The following is an 18,347-nucleotide window of genomic DNA, read 5'->3' as shown; positions in this document are numbered from 1 at the left end:
AACAAAGACCATGCAACGGTGGTTCTTTCATTACAGACAGAACCAGGTCGACTGACAGTAGCATAGCAAGCATTATCACATACAGAAATAACCTAGGAGAAAAATACATGTATGTTTCAAATTTTATGAGTAATTTCAGATCGGTTACATCATTATTGGGACGACGATCAATCAGTTTAATGGGATATGATGTGTCGGTATCATGCTATGTACCTAAAGCATCTAACAGCCTTTGCCTCTTCTGAACATCATGCATCCGATGAAAAGCACTGGAAAACACGGTGTTGGACAATCACAGATAGCTCTTGGTTACTGCAAAATCCAAAGAAAGGGCGAAACTGTTGAATCTGGATGTTGTCTTTAAGTGTGGCTGCAGATCAATGTGCATCAAAATCTGACACAAGTGCAAAATGATGTATCAATTTGGACTGGGACATAGAGTAGCTATTAGTTTGAAGAAACTAGATTTCTGATCACTGTCACAAGATAAATAGATGGGATTAAAAAACTAGAAAGAAAAAGGAAAAGAATCCCACTGATCTACTCGAGCAAAAGCAATGCGTCTAGCCTCTCAAGCCTAGAAATATCCAACTCGTGCAGGGTATAGACAGATGAAGTCAATTGATTCTTTTGGTACTTGGTAGATAGCAGAAGTAAATATATATAACAAAAGTTAGTTTACAAGAGCATAGAACTAAAAGAACAGGGAAATAAATGGAAACCATCGGTGTCATTTTCTTAACGTCCAACCCCAAACCACCAAAACCAAAAATTAAAGCATGTAAAACAGATGGTCAACATATGATATTCCCACATGATCAACTCATTTTATTAGACAGGACAGTTCCTTCGGCGAAACTTTTGGGAACAAGATGTGGTAGGTTTTAAACAACTGATAATTATAATAATAGATACCGGAAGATGCAACATTGCATTAATTTGGCGCAAAAGAAATTCGAAACATACCACTTTCAGAGGAGCCGTCAATCTTCTTATCTGGAACACTTTTCTCCAAGAACTCCTGAATTGTTCTCCAATAGTGATCACCACCAGACAACCATGTATCCATATGCATTCCCGTAGGAAACTCCACAAATAAACACTGTTGGTTGCGTGCAGCAGCCTTAGCATATAACAATTGCATGTGCAAGGGGGGTACCATTTCGTCTTGTAATCCAGAGAGAAAAAGGATTGGTTGTCTGATCTGCAGTTCAAAGCATCGAACTTTAAACGACGGACATATATATGGAAGATAATAAATGACAAGAAGAATGTTACAAAAAGCCTGCAGCATATATGAGAACATTGCAGCACAAGAATGACAAATGGAACACTTTTAATCAGATGACAACAATGGCTTTAAAACTAAAACAATTCTGTCAGCATATACAAGAACATTGCTGAAACAAGAAAGCCAAATAGGACATTTCCAATCAGATGACTACAATGGCCTTAAAATTTAAACAATAAAATTGCCTTTAAATCAACATCTGGATTGCAGGCGAAATTCAATTCACAAACCACATATTCGGATACCAGTACTAATTCAGTTATTTCAGGAAAAAATCATGTCTATGATTTTTAAGGAATGAACTTGAAATCCAACTGAAGCCAGCTTTCTATGACCATTCAACTATTCTAAATTTAAGCCTTACACTTTAGCTCGTGCTCGGCTCTTTTTAAACTCAGTTGGATAGACATGAAAATTACCAAGGTAAGCTAGCCAAGTTGATAATTGATAGTCATTATGTCAAGAACCACAAAAAAAGATGCTAAACCACATATACATCTAAAGTAACCTCACCTCATTTATAACATCAATGGTACTCCATGGAGAACGAATAAGAAAATTCAAAACCCCGGGAACTTTTGAGCTACTTTTTCCAATAAACCACTTCAGGAAGGGTAGTAGAACTCCAGCCATGTCCAGGATAGATGTGAAAGTGTTTTCCAATATTAATGCAGCCACCTGAAACAATGAAGGCACCAGTTGCTCCATGAGTCAAAGTCAGAACACCCCACACATTTCTAGTAACCAAAATAGATTCATTTCTATTTCCAAGGAGAAGAACAAGTATTTTATTTCTAGATTTACAAGGAGACAAGTACAAAAGAAGACCCAGACCACACACCGCAAAATGGTGAAAAACTGAAAATGACATATGAACAATAAAGAAGACTAGAATAATACCATATGGCCGTAAAACGAGAAATAAATTATTTGACGTCATACCTGAAAGTATAACACCATTCTAATAACATCTTTGAACAATTTTTCAAAATAAATAGCAAATAAATAAATAAACTGGATTGATCAACAATCAGAAATGCTGCATCTGTACCACATGATTCCCACATTGTTGCTTAGGTAGTACTCATATCCAGCAAGGGTTAGGAAAACAATTGGTCCAAAACAATTTGTTTGCAGAATCAGAACGTAACAGAGATAGGATATAAATAAGAAGAAAAGAAACAAAATTTCAAAGTCGAAACTAAATGAGAGGAGAATGTTACAGCATGGTTTTCTTCTCCAGCCTAAAGTACCAGTTCCAAGTAGAAAATTATTACACTTTCAGCTTTACTATAGAGAAAAAAAGACATTGACGTGAAAACACAGGGGGAAATTCTCTTCCATGGAGATACAACTGAAAACTATAACACCTGTCAAAAATTATGGTTTCCAATTTAAACTAGTAAATATGATGTGACTGACTGGACATAGTAATTTAGACCACAATTTACACAAAGAAATTTGCAACTGCAATGTGAATATGAACATGAATCCCATCCAAGAAATGAAAATATGTTGGTAATTCTTTTTAATTCACAAGCACGACTATCATATTCAACAATGGCCATAGTCTATCAAGTATTTTATCACCTTGATCGGGATGAACAAAAATATAAAATCAAATATAGAAACCACATCCAGACACAAGGGGGTCTGGAAGTAACAGAAAAATGGAAACTGGAAAGTAAGTATATAAGAGGAAAAGTATGGTTTCACACCCGAAGAGATCTTTAAGGTGAGACAGGGCCCGAGGACATTACCTTGTCTGGGTTGTTTTTGGTAAGCACTGCTCCAACAGCTCCCCCAAGTGACCTCCCAAAAACTACAATCCTGGACGTGTCGATATCTGTCCTCTGACTCAGATGATCCAGTGCAGCCTATTCCACATGATTATGGGAAAGATTAGAATTGACATGCCTGATTACCAGTAGCTACCACTCCCCCATCCCAACCCACCTTAAAATAAGGTAGAAAAGAACAAGCAAAACTAAAAGATTGCCGGGGGAAAACTGTGTTTCATTAAGTGAAATACAATAACTTGAAGGAAGACCTGGGCATCCATTGTAATACCATGTTGTGAAGGAAATCCGTCACTAGCACCATAACTGAGAACCACAAAGTTAGAGCAATGTAAATTTCAGTCTAATACAAGCATATATGTCTAAATACACAAATTAATAAAAAAATACAACCAAGTAGCAGAAGAAAGAGGAAGATAAACCATAAAAGAGAAGAACATAACAAGAAAACAATTACTTACCCTCTATAGGAAAGCATGAAGACGTTGCATTGGAGTCTTTGCAACATAATTCGAACCATTTCAAGACGATGAGCAATGTCTGCAGGTAAATCATCAAGGCCCCAAGAAGAATATTTTTAAAATCTTTTTGTCTGCAAAGCAAATGAGCTCGAACAAAAAGAAACATTTTGAAAGCATAAAAAGACGTGAGAAATGCTACATCGATGTTTGTTTCTAACATCTAACTGAAAAAGGATACTTCCAGCATTTTCTTGGAAGAAGAGAATCGTTGGACCTGCAATCACAGGGACGAAAGGTTTTAACTTCAGTACGCACATCAAAGACTATCCAACTGTAATTGCAGCTGCTGCTGCTTGTTCTTCATACTTACCTTCTTCTTACTAAGCTGTCCATTTACAAGTACATTTGCATCATGAAAAAAATCCTTCTTTTTATGTAACAGTTGAATTGACATTTTATGTAACAGTTGAGTTGACAAAGGTAAAATTTTGCCATGAAAAACTCTCACAGAAATTCAAACAAACTCGTGAGACCTTCACCGTGGAATGACTCCTTGTACCAAATATTGCATTTCGTGGTGGTGTGATCAAAGAATCATACTTGAAGCAGAGAAGTGAAATCCTAACTCATGATTTTCAACTCCCAGCATTTATCCGCTCTAAATTAAGCAACATTTTCCACAAACTTCACTAAAAAAAGAATCAAACCAAAACATGACCCATCAAGTTCTGTTTTATGTATGTATCCAGTGGCAAAATATCGTCTCTCTCTTTTTCCTTGTTGCCTGAAATAATTTTTAATTCACTCATATCTCATCACACCACAAAAATCTAGTCTCGCAATGTAAATGCCCAGTAAACCCTAACCAAACAAACCACTCTCGCGGACTTTGTCTCAACGGATCGCAATCAAACATATTTACCCATCCCCAACCAACACAAAGCCCTACACGTCCCGCAACATATTTTCCCCAATCAATTGGATACGAAGCCATAACATCATACATGCAACAGCACCAGTAAAAACCCGTTGACAAAAAAAAAACAGAAATAATAAACAAATACGAAAAGAAACCTACCTCTGCAATCAGGTAAGAGCTTTATAAACCAGGAATGGAGGCGAACGCCATCGGAAGAGGTTAGCCAAACGTCCTCATAAATTAGGCGCAGGCGTGCGGGGGTGATGGGGTAAGATTTAGTGAGACCAGGCAACACCGGCACGTATACGAGCTTTTCCTGAAATGCCACCAGTAATGCCATTCCCGCCACAACTATTCCGCCCACCCCGTACAGAAAAGCGTTCACGTACGACACCATGATCGATGCCCTTCCAGCTCTTTGTCCCTATCTCACTACTTTCGCATCTCAAATAAGTGTACGTTTAAGCTTTTGCGGTGTATATTCTGTTCTTCGACTCGATCGGCGAAGGGAGTAGCCGAGACGGAGAACGTTGAGGAATGGAGACGTCGCTGGAGATTAAAACGACAACGTCGAGTACGTTAGAATCGATATTATTATTTTTTTTTTAAATGAACTATAATAATATTAATTCGGGAAGTCCCGAGTTACAATGTTTACAAGTTACGAGAGTAGATCGTCATTAACATAACTAATGGAGCTATTACAAGACAAAACTTTGCGAGCTAAAATGTGAGCCACTTCGATGGTCTTTCTTCGCACATATTGGATGGAATGAAAATTTGGAAGCTCTAACATTGATTGGATTTCCAAGGCAAGAACCCCAGCAAATCCAAGATCTTCTATGTGGGAAATGACCATCCTAACAGCTGCCAACAACTCCGCACAAGTAATTGAACCTGGACATCTGATAGGGCTAGCTTGCGCACCACAAACCTTTCCAATTGTATTACGCCACCATCGACCCAACGCTATATTTGTTGTCTCTAATATCAAAGCCTGCATCAACATCCAACCCAAAATAATTTAGTAGTGGTGCTATCCACTTCTCCTCCATAAATATTTGAGCATCATTATTCTCAGAAGAACCAACCAAACTATGTTTTCGAAAATTTTCCATCATAACATAAGACAAGTCCACATTTATCTTAAATTTCTTCCCTGCAAATTCATGGTTGATCTTGCAAATTTCATGCCAAATTACCCAACAGAAAGTAGCAAACATTCAAAATCCTCTTGCTTGAAAGTAGTTTGGATTTTAAAATACTCCTCTTCCACTTTATTTTTAATCAAACTTTACATTAAAGTATAATTACTGCCTATAACATTATATTCACATCTTGATATTTTGATATCATTCATGTGATTTTGTATTGAATTTATCATGATATTTTGATAAATGAAATTTTTGTATTGAATTTTTTGAATAACTTTAAAAATACAATCAATATATCATATAGATGATTTAGTCAATAGTGGGCCAAAAAAATATTGAAGGGTGATGTGGACTAGGTTTATGAGAAATACAAATAACTTCTGATTTCTTTTAAAATTTTACAAGCAACTGGAATAAATAATAAATTACAACTCTATCATATCACAATCGGTGTATTGATCTTTGTAACATTAATTTTTTTGCTGATTGGTTTCATTATCATAAAACGACCTAAAATTTGGCATTTACTTGTTACAGAGACGGTGTGATGACCAGATATCGTTGAATTGATGTAGGAGGCTGATGATATTTCTGATGCGCGTTAGTAGCACAGAGGAAAAATTTTTGAAAGGAAGAAAAATTGGATTAAGATGAATCTTCAATTATTTAAAAAACACATCAGCTTACAAGATGTAATTTACTATTTTTGTTCCCTTTAAAAAACGTCCCTATGCTCACTGGATTGAAATAAGGGGAAGTTGGTGAAAAATCCCCAATCAAAACATTTATTTGGGTTCACTACCTACCCACAAAATTGTGGTACTATGTCATACAAATTGTGGTACACTTTATGTGGAAATGTGGTACTAAAAAAGTACTCAGGGACTGAACACAAAAAAAAACGACGGCTGGGGAGTGAAGTCCAATTTCTCTTTGAAATAATTGATGATTTCATCCGTCACAATAATAAATAAAATTTAAGACAAAATCGTATAGGTTGCTGCTTGATTCGTCATTTGGAATACGTTTTCTAATCCATAACATCTACACGAAACATCAATTTTCCATAATTCTTTTAAGTTCTTTCATCGTTTTCCGATTTTAGTATTATATGTTATCAAATTTTATATTTAGTTCTTGATTATCATAGTAAGTTTAGTAATTTTTCCATGTGAAGTTGATGTGACGCTCACATATCATCGATTAGGAATGAAAATTTCACCCGAATCTGATACTCGATCCGAAGGGAACCACGCTATGAAGGAGATTTTTTATTCGATTAAATAAATAGGTAATCGGATTGATATTTTTTGGTAGAATATGGATATGATTCTTTTTTAATATTAGTTTATATCAAAAAACGATATTTATAATAATTATAAATACTTTAAAAATTAATAGAATATAAATTTCCACTTATCTATGCTTCTGGATTTATTAAAGCGAAGATAAATAATTTTAATTGTAATAATAATTATTATAAATAACTTAAAATTTCTAAAATATTAATTAATTAAGTTGAAAATCCTTAAACTAGCTTATAGTTAATAATTTTACCAACAATGAATGTATTGGATAAAACAAAATAAAGTAAAAATCAAAAGCCAAAAATAAAAGCATCTAAAAGCCTCAAAGCTCACAGAGGCAGACAATATGCTTTTCACATCTTCAGTCTCCTTCAAGAAGGTAACGAAGCACCATCCTTATTCCTTCCCGTCACCTTCTCTCTGGTTCGCTTCCCATCTCCACCATTCTGAAATAAATCTTCCGCAAAAATTCTCAGAGTTCTTGCAATGTTTCTTTCTGATTCTGTAATATATCGACATTTTTCTTTGTATTATGTGTGTATACATTTACAGAATATACACACGTAATGCAATCAAAATATTGAATCTTGCGTTGACTCGTGCATACCTTATAATTATGGGTGGGCACTAAGAGTGCCGGCTCACCAAAATCATCGCTCTGTTTTTCGTTCTCCTTTACATTCATGTATCGTCTCGCTCCCCATTAATCTACACAGGATTTTTCTAAGTTATAGTTCTGTAATTTTGTGTGGTTTTTTTATTTGGGTTCTGTTTTTGTATTTTTTCTACAGATTGTTTAATTTGGTTTCTTCTTTTTGTCCTGTTTCCTGCATCATATTTGCAGAGACGATAGAAGATGCTTACTTGCATAGCACGTTCGAAGCAAACGGGTGACGGATCGTCCGTTGATCACCAGGGAGAAAAGCCTAATTCCAATGTCACTCCTAATAAGCAAGCTATTAAAAACCTTTCTTCTCAGGTGATTGGACTTGTAAACTAAGTGATTGTCCCGTTGATTTTGCTCGAAGGAATGCAAAAATTATTGGGTCTTTTTTTCTTTTCCTGAAATTTATTTACTGAATGAAAAATGTGGTGTCGCCGTGTCGCAGATCAAGGACATGGCATTGAAGGCCTCGGGTGCGTATCGGCACTGCGCGCCGTGCACAACTGAGCCTGCGGCGCAGCAACGGAGGTCCAGGAGTTTCCGAGGCGGCGGTGAGCCTGAGTCGGCGACTTCCGAAAAATTCCGGTGGTCGTATAGGCGGACGGGGAGCTTCAACTCCAGTTCGACGGCTGGGCGGAGGGAGCTTGAGGCAAGGCTGAAGGGGATCTCCAGCGGCGAAGGGACTCCGGCGTCGGCAAGTGGCCGGCGAGTCGACCCGATTGTATTCGTGGAAGAAAGCGAGCCCAAGGAGTGGGTAGCACAAGTGGAGCCGGGGGTCTTAATTACCTTTGTCTCCTTGCCACGTGGCGGAAACGACCTTAAGCGGATTCGATTCAGGTACGTTTTGGTAGTTTCGCTCAATCTTTTCTTAAAGTATAATTTTAGTATAATTTAATATATTTCTACTTTCCTTCCAAAGTATGGCAACCCACCACATGGGAGAATCTAGGATTGAGACAATTATATCACCATTTTGACCATTTTTTCAAAATTCGATAACGTCGCAAAAACCAAATTTGGAGAGGAAATAAACATATATATGATTTTTTTTTAGCATTTACGTCTCGAACCCGAAATCTCGTTCCAAATTGGGATATTTGTGCTAGAATGAACAACAAGTCGATATATGCCTATCTACCGATTCTGTTAGTTAATTATTTGTTAAATATAATCAAGACAATTTAGTATTGTAAAAATTTAGTACAAAATGCAGGTTCACAGCCCTTTGACAGAATAATGAATTGTGAGTGGAGACTATTGTCATTGTCAATAATAACTGGAATAGTTAAAGCGCGCGCACGATGAGAATTGATTATTGTTGTAGCATAATTAAGAATCATGAATTATGGTCTACGGAAAATTTAAATGGCTATGAGTGTTTTCTTGACTTTAGGATGAAAAGTTTGCATGCTTGGTTGGTGTAAATATATTTATGGCTATCATGGTCATTATACAAAATTTTCAAACATTTCAGTAAAAATAAATCTTCGAAAAAGAAGAAAAATATTGAGTCGAATTTTATATCATATTACTTGGAATTGCTTGAATAAATATTTTACTTGAGCCATTGTAGTATTGAAGCCATACTTTCATGTCTCTCTCCAAATAAATTCATAATTAATGGGATATATTAAAATAAACTGGTCATTAAAAGCAAGACTTTGTGGGCAAACATGCTAGATCGTGCCTATAAGGAGAAATCAGCACAATTGTTTTGACAAAATTACGCTAATCATTATGAATTGGGCCATGAGGAAAAGAAAAATAGGACACCACCATTTTCAAAAAGTCTAAAAAGCCAAATTAAAACTCAAGAAAACATCTCGATGGGCCTGTCGTTTTCAAGTGTTGGGGAACCTTTTACTTATTGTTGTCGTTTTGTCGGGGATTGCCATTGCTTTCGTTTTCAATCTTTACTCACGCCTCTTTCTTTGCTTTGTCATCTTGTGTACTGTTTTCTTGTCAATTTGTCTATGAAATGTATAATCCTGTGTGACTCCAAGACTGAACTGGTGACAAGATGGGCATCTGAAGCTGGCTTCTGAACAATAAACATTTCTGGCAGTGGCAGACAACAGGATTTTGTGTAGCCATTGATGAAAGTTGGATTGCAAAGGTCGAAAATTAGCACATGGGATTAACTCAATCTAGAATATAGTGGATCTAACTTCTTAGCCTAAATATGTTTTCTATGCTATATTTGGTGATAGACATTGGTTTATTTATAATCATACATCCTGAATGGGGATTTTTTCGACTCTACTTTTAGGACACTAACCAAAGTATTCATTGAAGTGTTGTAAAAAAGTGAAAAATGACGTGGGATCCTTTATAGCAATTAGATCAACTTTTGAAATAATATCCCAAGAGTAGGGTCGAACTTAACCCTGAATGGGATTCACATGATATTGGCTCTTTGTGCTATATTATCTAGTGGTATAGATTGACGAACGCCCCAATTTAAAATATATTCCAACAATTGGTAAATATATATTTTTTATGTATGACTCGCTATCCATTTCATGATCTAATTATTCGATTGGTCACTCTCCTTCATTGGTTCTGCACTCTCATTATTTTACCGGAGATTTGGATTATCTTGAAACCATTCCAAAGACCATTCAAATTTCATGCACTTAAGGCCAAGCCTCCATGATTTTCAGTTCCTTCATATTTGGGGATGAAACTTGTGTAACGAGGGCCAGTTCGGGAGTTGCGACTATCCCCCTTTCATTTTCAATTTTTTAGCATTAATTTTTTCTTCGTTTGTATTATATGATTTCAGTATTTCACCATCTCTGAATTTTTTGAGTTCTAGAACTTTAGTTTCGTCATCCTATATGAAAATCATGGCTCCACCGCTACAGCTAACTTTCTTCCCATAATTGACAACCATTGAAATAAAGTTTAAATTGATTCTTTGATAAGTTAGAATGATGATATTTGGTTTCCTTTCTTGCATAATATTCCTCAGTAGTGTCATATAATATTGAACTGTTATTTTTTTATAATCATGGGAATTGAATGACGATGATAGGGAAATCTTGTTCCTTAATCACCTTAAATTTTGCTTAAAATGTTTGCACTTTCATGATTCTTTAGCCGAGAAGCATTCAACAAATGGCAAGCTCAAAGGTGGTGGACCGAAAATTGTGAGAAGGTGATGGAACTCTACAACGTACAAAGATTAAACCGCCAAGCTTTTCCCCTTCCAACAACTCCGAGATCCGAAGATGGCAGTAGCAGTTCAAAGATAGAATCCATTCAAAACAGCCCTGTTACGCCACCATTAGGTAGAGAACCTCTGCCTCGTACCTTTTTTCGGCAGGTGGGAAACGGGATATCATACTCATCATCGGATTCAATAGACCATCAATCGACTCATTCTCGTTCTAACTATGACTCATGTGGTGTTTCCTCGACGCCAAAACTCTCAAGTATCAGTGGTGCTAAAACAGAAACATCCTCCATGGATGCTTCAATTCGAACTAGCTCCTCAAGAGACGCTGATCGCTCTGGAGAGATATCAATAAGCAATGTCAGTGATCTGGAAAGTGAATGGGTCGAACAGGATGAGCCCGGTGTGTATATTACAATTCGACCACTGCCTGATGGTAAAAGAGAACTGAGACGTGTGAGATTCAGGTTAGTATTTATGTTTGCTTAACTTGTCTTGATTAATAGCATTTTACATCTACTATCTGAAATATTATTCCTGTACTACCCACTCCCATAATATCCAGTCCCTAGTCAAATTGTGAAAAATTACTAAATTGCTGTATAAGTCTATGCAATCAATGGACTTCTCAAGCAACATAGACTCATTATTTTTGTAAAGCTTGGACGAATATAAAATAATCCCTTATATATCCCACGATAAAGAGTCTTACTTGATCAGGCCGGGACATAGCAAATCCAATGGATTACTGTACTATATATACTAGTAGCAACGAGTCCGTCTTTTAAACAAGATTGCAGCTCCTTTCTGCCTGTCTCCTGTGTTCTTAAATAAATGCATCATAAATGGTCAAAAAATTTAACAAAATTTTCTCCACCTTGAGACTTTTTAAGCTTGAATTGAATCTTGAGTAGTAGTCTTGTTGTTTAATACTTGTTCCAACTTGACTTAAAATCGGAATCAATTTAGCCGAGAGAAATTCGGGGAGGTGCATGCAAAGCTATGGTGGGAAGAGAATAGATCCAGGATACACAAACAATACTTGTGACCGATTCAATTCAACAAGGCAAGGAGATCAAATACTGCAATATTTTACTGATTGAGAGATATAACATGGTGCCAACTAAAGTGTTTACCTTTTATTGAAAGAAACTGGTTCAGTCTTGCAAGGGGAGAGTCATAGTTTATGACTTGAAAGAACCTTCATCTGGTCTTTTTCAATTTTTGTTTCTCGTACTTTATTTGCATGGAAATTGTGGGTTATCTATATTGTGGGCATTTTTTTAGTTATGTATGAATCTTATATGTATAATTTAAACGTGCTTGAAGGGCATTGATGTTGATTGTGCAATTTCGAGTTGCGGCAAAAAAAAATTTCTTGGGATTTTATTATATATTCTTCAAATAGAATAAGGAACCTGACTTGTCATGTTTACTTATAAGACGTTTTAGCATATTCGAAATTTCGAATCACGTGTGGCTTTCATCCAGCACATGAGTACCGATGCTCAAGAAAAACAAAGAAATGAAGATTTATAGAAATGTTGAACTATTTTTTTTTATATAAACTGACGTCCATTTTAAAGTTTGTCCTATCAGATTTTTATATGTTACATACACTTGCAATATTTTCCCTGTGACGAAATTTTAGTATTTGAATCATTAACACACGATGTCAAGTAAAAACAACTTTCATTAAAATATGAGGTCAACATGATAGTGATGTTGGGATAAACAATGTGTTTTTCGTAGGTGGTTTAATCAGATAGACTTTACTTATTGATTTTTTTTACAATTGATATATTTGACATGGGTGGAAGTTTTTACTTTGCGGAAGACACGATTTCATGATGTATAAGCATACTCAATTGTGCTTTACTACATTTAATTCGCTGTCTGACTGTAATATAGTCAGTTTGATCTAACATATTGTTCTCGTACAGGCAAGCATAATTTGATGTTTTATTTATTGTATATTTTAAAAGATTTGAGTTATATCGCTATTATTAACTATAATTTTTAGCAAAATGACAAACGTTCGGTCTTATATTTTTCGACGTTTAAATAAATAGATGAGTAAAATTAATTATTTGTACGGAGTGTTTCGACCAGTATTAATAATACGGAAATAGACATAGGATTAAAATTGATTAATAAAAAATAAATAGAAAAATTAAATTTGATATTTAATAAAGTCTTATTATATCATTATAATCTATATTATGTTATTAAGTTTAAGGAGATCGTGACTCGTCTCAAATTACAAAAATTTTATTTTTGCTTAATAAAATTTCATATAAGCCATTTAATACATTTGTATCTTGTACTTGTGACATCCTAATAAAACATTTCTTTATTTTTATCTATACTTTTGGAATTTAAATAATCATATCATTTATACCATAAAAATATTATAAAAACCATTTTTAAATTTAATATAATTACTAATTTTTTTTTAAAAATAAATTAGCACAAAAAATATACAATTCCAACTGAGAATACTTTCTTGTAATTTTTTAGATTAAAAAATAACCATAAGTGGAGTACATAAAATAGGATATCAAAACATTATCTAAAAGCCACCTTTGGTCAATTTTTTAAAAAATCAGATTCTCTAATTCTACCCACGTGAATAATATGCCCAATCATTTGTCTGCACCCAACAACGTTGAATGGACCTCAACAACGTTGAAATTTGATTTTTTTTTTGAAAAAAGAAACTGAACAAGAACAATGACGGCTTTTCTTCACCAGACGAGACTAGGCTCTACTTTAGAGGCGTCAATTTTGTGCTTTTCTTCGCATATTCTTGAGGACCTTTCAGTTATCTCTTAATCCTTGCATCGGCATAGTTCCGATTCCAGTGATGCTGAGCTGTGGTCCTGTCTGGGCTTGCTTTTGGCGGTTGCAAGATTTTCAAACTAAGCTTGAACTGAATCAATAAATCTCGATTCTCGAGTCTTGGCTATCTATTTTCATGATCAAGATTTTCACTTTTCTTACTGTGGCAGCTTCCCAACGGAAAGTGAAATAACACTGGCGGACAGAGGAGGAAACTATGACGTTGTTGTGGAGGTTCAGGTTCCGGGCACTGGAGGAAATGGTGTTTCTGGATCAACGGGTGACTCTTCAACGATGGAGGAATTGTCTAGAGTGCAAATGCCCTTATTCTTAGGTATTATGACTACTGCAGCACTACAGGGACTCAAGATTTCTCTGCAAAACCACCAATTGGGTCAGCCATTACTAATGAAATCCTCTTATTCGAAGCCAAGATCAAGAATTGTGGAGCCTCTACATTTGAGCACGTTGATGCCAGGTGAGGATTAGGCAGAGTTAACCGAACAACACGCACTATCCCTAATCCCGATCTCATTTACCAGTGACGATCAAACAAAGAAAGGAACATTATTTAACAGAATAGCAAAATTGAAATGGAACCAAGACTATATATATACCCACTGTGTCAACAATTCATATCAAATTACAAGTTAACCACAGGATCAAAAGCACATGCAAAGTTGTTTTCATCTTCATACATACGTTAACCGATGCCACAAAACATTTGGGTAAGAAACGGAATCAGTAGCCATTACACAATCAAAATTAAACGAGTAAACACCTTGCAGAATTCATGGTTTAGGAGATCGGAAATCACACTGTAGCTCAGAACCGTATCCTGCGAATCAGTAAAAAAATTAAAAGATTTAAGGATTTTACTGTGAATAAACAGAATTGAAATGCGCACTTTACGAAGTACCAATCGCAGAAAATCCAATAAATCTGAAGAAAGTAAGCGAAGAGCGTATCTTAGGCGTACCTCCATGAATTAAAGATAATATTAGCAAAAAAATTTTTTATAGGAACTGAAATATGCATATTTTCACGACAAACAACATATGTAAGCGTAAAAGCACATAAAATACATCAGTTTGGTCATGAAATATAATTTCATAAATTATTCTTTTCTTTTCTTAAACTCGCATTATTTTATTTTTCTAGGAGATTATATAGAATTTGCTTAGAACATGTAAGATAATACATTTTATTTCGAAATGATTCTATTTTTAGCCACTAAAAATTATGCATCGATCATATTTCTGAAAAATATATCATATATATCTACGCATGCACAAACTACTTTGCGATCATCTAGGACATCATGGTGCCGGGAGACTCAAAAAATTTTGATTCAGAAGTTATAATCTAAAAAAGTACTTTATTAATCTCAATTTTAAGTGTTTTCTAAAATCTAAAGCAGTTTTCATGTGAGACATGATAGTGAATTTTTTTATATAAAAAAAAGTTTGTATTGTATAAGTTTCGGGGCGGTTTCTATATCGCACGTCACATTCTTACATGACATAACACTGATACTCGGACAAAAGTGCACCTACTTTACAAAGTAGGGTGAAATCCATTCTGTATATCGTTCTCAGCACAAAATACAACACTTTCCCGCATGAATGTCCTCAAAAACAATAAATGAATGTGGTTTCAAACTCAATATAGGAGAGAAGTTTTCCTGTATCAAACCAAAAATTATTGTCATAACTCAGATATACTGTCTAGGATGGAGTCGATGTCGGGAGTTATAACGGCGCGTTGGTTGAGTTCCCCAATATTGCAGCAATGTTTCTTTTCTGTATTGATGGCAACAAGATCCTGTCCAAAAGCACAATCCAAACCTGCAGATACCTGAAATCCAGGTAAAATTTACTTTTCTTATATTATTTATTCAATATTGAAATTTCTCATCAGCATTTAGTAACCAAATGGCGTTTTTTGGGCTACTAAATTCCAAGAAGCCTCGATTTCAGATTAGCACATACACACATGGAAAAAGGACTTGATAGAAATTTGAGTTAAGTCTATACTTACATCGTATAGTGTACCGCCGAGCTTCAACTTTACAGCACCACTTTTATATACCAGCATTTTTCCCATTAAACCTGCAGGTAATGCTTCCAAACCACAAAGCTTTTGCGATGATCTTCCACCCTTTTCTGAATTTTTAAGATTTTTGTCCTGATTTTCACCTTCTACATTAGACGATTGCTTCAAAATAGGCATAGTAGCTGGTAACTGAAGAAAAATCATCCTCTTCTCCTGCTCATCCTCCTGAAAACCATGTTGCCCATTTAATTTCAACACGCACATATGAATATGTTAGTACAAATCATCCTTAAAGATAACGAACCATTAAACCTAAGTCAACGGTGGAGTTTGATTCATGTTCCTCATTATGCAACCTGTCTGTAACTTCTCCAAACTCTTCTTCATCAAGAAGCTCTACGAGCAAAAAAACCAGGTAAAAGGCACTTTGAGAAATGAACTTTTTTCAACCATACTTATTGAATGTGAAAACCAGGTAAATTTCTCCTTCTTACCAGGATTTCCTGAATATGGCCTCCTCAAAGGAAGTGTTACAGGATAATTGGTGTAGTAATCCTGCAGTTATCACTCAAGTAACATAAGCATATCGCAAGGACTTTAATCACAAATTAATCAAGATTTCAGTCAAAATGACCCCTCCTTCAAAAAACAAAGTGGAAAAGAAAACACAAAGTTAATGCCACTCAACTAAATTTCCCAATCCCACAATAGAGGTCAGCAGTATGTTATTACCCAAGGTTCCTTGTATTCTTTCTCCGCTACTTGGGTATTATCATCACCTACAAGAAGACACATGTCTCCAATGAATTCAAAATTACAAGCAATGGAAAATAAGAAAAAATAATGAAATATCACTGACCATTAGAAGACGAGCCTTGCTTGGTTTTCATAAATTTTGGAGGAAATTTAGGAGTGCCAAATGACTTGATGGAATATGATTGACCTCCATAACCAAAGGCAACCTGACTCGTCCCAACTGCAGCAGAAAAAATCGAGATCACACCTTGGAAGAATTGATCAACAGTAGAACTTTAGCAAAAATATATTTCTTTGAAGAACGAAGTTCTCTTTATTAGCTAGCACTATTCGTGGATTTAACAGCTTATTTCCAAATGAAAATACAAATATTTTTCGGAACAAGCTTACCCTTCCTCTGAACTTTAGCCTTTTCCTTGAAAGATGACTCCTGGAATGAAAAGCAATGGAATTATATAGCACAGAAAAATCAACACACATTTGATTTGCTACTGAATTTGAAGCACAAAAGGGAACTGGATATACATGTAAGCGGCGTAGAAGTTGCTGTGCCTGTGCTTCATCAATATCACTTTCAACCTTTTCCCTGTCAAATACATAATAAATTCACTACACATAGAATAAGTTCACGTCAAGAATCAAATTATCAAACATGAAAGCCAGGACCATTACACTTTAGGCAGGGTAGGCTTCAGTTCTTTCTTGATGGGAGCTTTTGGTGCAAACTTCACCTATAAAAAACAAAGCAAATCAATCCTGACAAGATAGAAATGATCACAAAATATCTGAAAAATAGTAAATTCAAATAATCAAACCTTCCTCGGCGCCTTGCTGGCCGACTTGGCGAATGGCTCTGAATCCATACGAATTTATGAAATATTCTGATCATAGAAGCCGAAAAAAAAAAAGACCAGCATCACTTATTGATTAGAAACAAATGACAAATCATATAAACGTGAAAGAAGTCCAAAATTTTTATACAAATTTGTATTTTATCCAGAATGTTAAATTCACATTGGATCCTGCATAATTTTCAAATTTTGATATTTAAGAAGCTGATCAAAACAACAAGACATGCACCCTTTTTCTTGCATTCATCAATACTATTATCTTAGGTACGAAGATCCCAAATCATTGGCGCAGGCTGCGACATGCCGCGGATGGATGATTGCCAAAGAAACTGGGCAATGAATAAAAACAAAAATCTTGATACGGGACATGCTTTAAACCAACCTGTTTTGATCAATAACGATCGGATTCTGGTTTTCAAGAAATTGTCTTGGTGAATTTTAGCACTGTTGCGTTATTATATGGAAAAGGAAGAGATTGGCGGCTAAAGTGTTAGGGTTTTGGAGAAGTTTAAGAATGGAAGTATTTGCTTACGTTGCCAGACGACTGTGTGTTACATCACATTACATCGGGCGATTGACGCCTGAATCCCCACTTCTCCGCTTTCTGATCACATTTTCCATTGGGATATTCCTGTAAATTGACTTAATTTGATTATTTATATATATAGATTTGATATCCTGCACATCTACCGTACACATTTATGTGAGCACCGATGATGTGCACCGATGATGTGTCACTCACCCATATATATATANATAGATTAATTTTGTAAATTTTATTGTAATGACCAAAATACTTCAAATGCTAATTAAATATATATTCTTAAAATAATTGGATAGATAATTAAATATTTATAATTATAATTTACATTTATTAAAATTAATTTAAATATATTTATTAGAAATAAATTTATAAATATGCATTTACTTTAATAACAATAATATTTTGAATGTTAATATTAAATAAAATTTTAATAATAATTACAATATTATTGTTTTTTCTTAAAATAATTATAAATATTCTATTTCCTATCCATCATTTTCCTGCTTCTAACATGACTGGAAAACCAA

The 18,347-nt window shown here is 35.0% G+C and overlaps 3 protein-coding genes across 8 annotated transcripts; 1 reads left to right on the top strand and 2 right to left on the bottom strand.

Moving 5' to 3' along the window:
* Positions 1–6: 6 nt before the first annotated feature.
* LOC140971839 (alpha/beta hydrolase domain-containing protein WAV2-like) lies at positions 7–5,060 on the bottom strand. 2 transcript variants are annotated; one of them, XM_073434357.1, is made up of 8 exons: positions 4,630–5,060; positions 3,790–3,825; positions 3,552–3,630; positions 3,342–3,396; positions 3,052–3,168; positions 1,805–1,969; positions 967–1,204; positions 7–394 (listed from the first exon to the last, which is right to left on the bottom strand). In XM_073434357.1, exons 1-8 carry the CDS (start codon positions 4,865–4,867, stop codon positions 378–380), a joined length of 945 nt encoding a protein of 314 aa, XP_073290458.1. In that variant the 5' UTR covers positions 4,868–5,060; the 3' UTR covers positions 7–377. The 2 variants fall into 2 exon arrangements, with proteins under 2 accessions (XP_073290458.1, XP_073290457.1); XM_073434356.1 differs by having other exon boundaries at positions 7–312.
* Positions 5,061–7,193: 2,133 nt separating this feature from the next.
* LOC140971838 (protein Brevis radix-like 4) lies at positions 7,194–12,141 on the top strand. Of its 3 annotated transcripts, none has more exons than XM_073434353.1 (5): positions 7,194–7,310; positions 7,776–7,910; positions 8,041–8,432; positions 10,698–11,240; positions 11,743–12,141. In XM_073434353.1, exons 2-5 carry the CDS (start codon positions 7,788–7,790, stop codon positions 11,819–11,821), a joined length of 1,137 nt encoding a protein of 378 aa, XP_073290454.1. In that variant the 5' UTR covers positions 7,194–7,310; positions 7,776–7,787; the 3' UTR covers positions 11,822–12,141. The 3 variants fall into 3 exon arrangements, with proteins under 3 accessions (XP_073290454.1, XP_073290456.1, XP_073290455.1); XM_073434355.1 differs by lacking the exon at positions 7,194–7,310 and adding an exon at positions 7,339–7,435; XM_073434354.1 differs by lacking the exon at positions 7,194–7,310 and adding an exon at positions 7,450–7,616.
* Positions 12,142–15,147: 3,006 nt separating this feature from the next.
* LOC140962213 (uncharacterized) lies at positions 15,148–17,934 on the bottom strand. Of its 3 annotated transcripts, none has more exons than XM_073421089.1 (11): positions 17,809–17,934; positions 17,241–17,306; positions 17,098–17,156; positions 16,951–17,011; positions 16,816–16,855; positions 16,529–16,645; positions 16,402–16,448; positions 16,164–16,224; positions 15,974–16,065; positions 15,655–15,894; positions 15,148–15,471 (listed from the first exon to the last, which is right to left on the bottom strand). In XM_073421089.1, exons 2-11 carry the CDS (start codon positions 17,286–17,288, stop codon positions 15,322–15,324), a joined length of 915 nt encoding a protein of 304 aa, XP_073277190.1. In that variant the 5' UTR covers positions 17,289–17,306; positions 17,809–17,934; the 3' UTR covers positions 15,148–15,321. The 3 variants fall into 3 exon arrangements, with proteins under 3 accessions (XP_073277190.1, XP_073277191.1, XP_073277188.1); XM_073421090.1 differs by having other exon boundaries at positions 15,148–15,461; positions 17,659–17,900; XM_073421087.1 differs by having other exon boundaries at positions 17,659–17,897.
* Positions 17,935–18,347: the final 413 nt, after the last annotated feature.

Source organism: Primulina huaijiensis, chromosome 2 (genome assembly GCF_012295235.1).
Source record: "Primulina huaijiensis isolate GDHJ02 chromosome 2, ASM1229523v2, whole genome shotgun sequence".
Lineage (NCBI taxonomy): Eukaryota > Viridiplantae > Streptophyta > Magnoliopsida > Lamiales > Gesneriaceae > Primulina > Primulina huaijiensis.
The sequence above is the reverse complement of the archived record's forward strand: the minus strand, read 5'-3'. Positions and strand labels throughout refer to the sequence as shown.

Excerpts from the sequence above, each read along its gene's own strand:
- LOC140962213 (XM_073421089.1), bottom strand. The coding sequence starts at position 17,288 with ATGGATTCAGAGCCATTCGCCAAGTCGGCCAGCAAGGCGCCGAGGAAG. Across the intron at positions 17,157-17,240 it reads CCAGCAAGGCGCCGAGGAAG|GTGAAGTTTGCACCAAAAGC; the intron begins GTTTGATTATTT and ends TGTTTTTTATAG. Across the intron at positions 17,012-17,097 it reads AAGCCTACCCTGCCTAAAGT|GGAAAAGGTTGAAAGTGATA; the intron begins GTAATGGTCCTG and ends TGTATTTGACAG.
- LOC140971839 (XM_073434356.1), bottom strand. The coding sequence starts at position 4,867 with ATGGTGTCGTACGTGAACGCTTTTCTGTACGGGGTGGGCGGAATAGTT. Across the intron at positions 3,631-3,789 it reads CTTCCAAGAAAATGCTGGAA|ACATTGCTCATCGTCTTGAA; the intron begins GTATCCTTTTTC and ends ATTTACCTGCAG. Across the intron at positions 3,169-3,341 it reads GTATTACAATGGATGCCCAG|GCTGCACTGGATCATCTGAG; the intron begins GTCTTCCTTCAA and ends CATGTGGAATAG.
- LOC140971838 (XM_073434353.1), top strand. The coding sequence starts at position 7,788 with ATGCTTACTTGCATAGCACGTTCGAAGCAAACGGGTGACGGATCGTCC. Across the intron at positions 7,911-8,040 it reads TTAAAAACCTTTCTTCTCAG|ATCAAGGACATGGCATTGAA; the intron begins GTGATTGGACTT and ends GCCGTGTCGCAG. Across the intron at positions 11,241-11,742 it reads CTGAGACGTGTGAGATTCAG|CCGAGAGAAATTCGGGGAGG; the intron begins GTTAGTATTTAT and ends GAATCAATTTAG.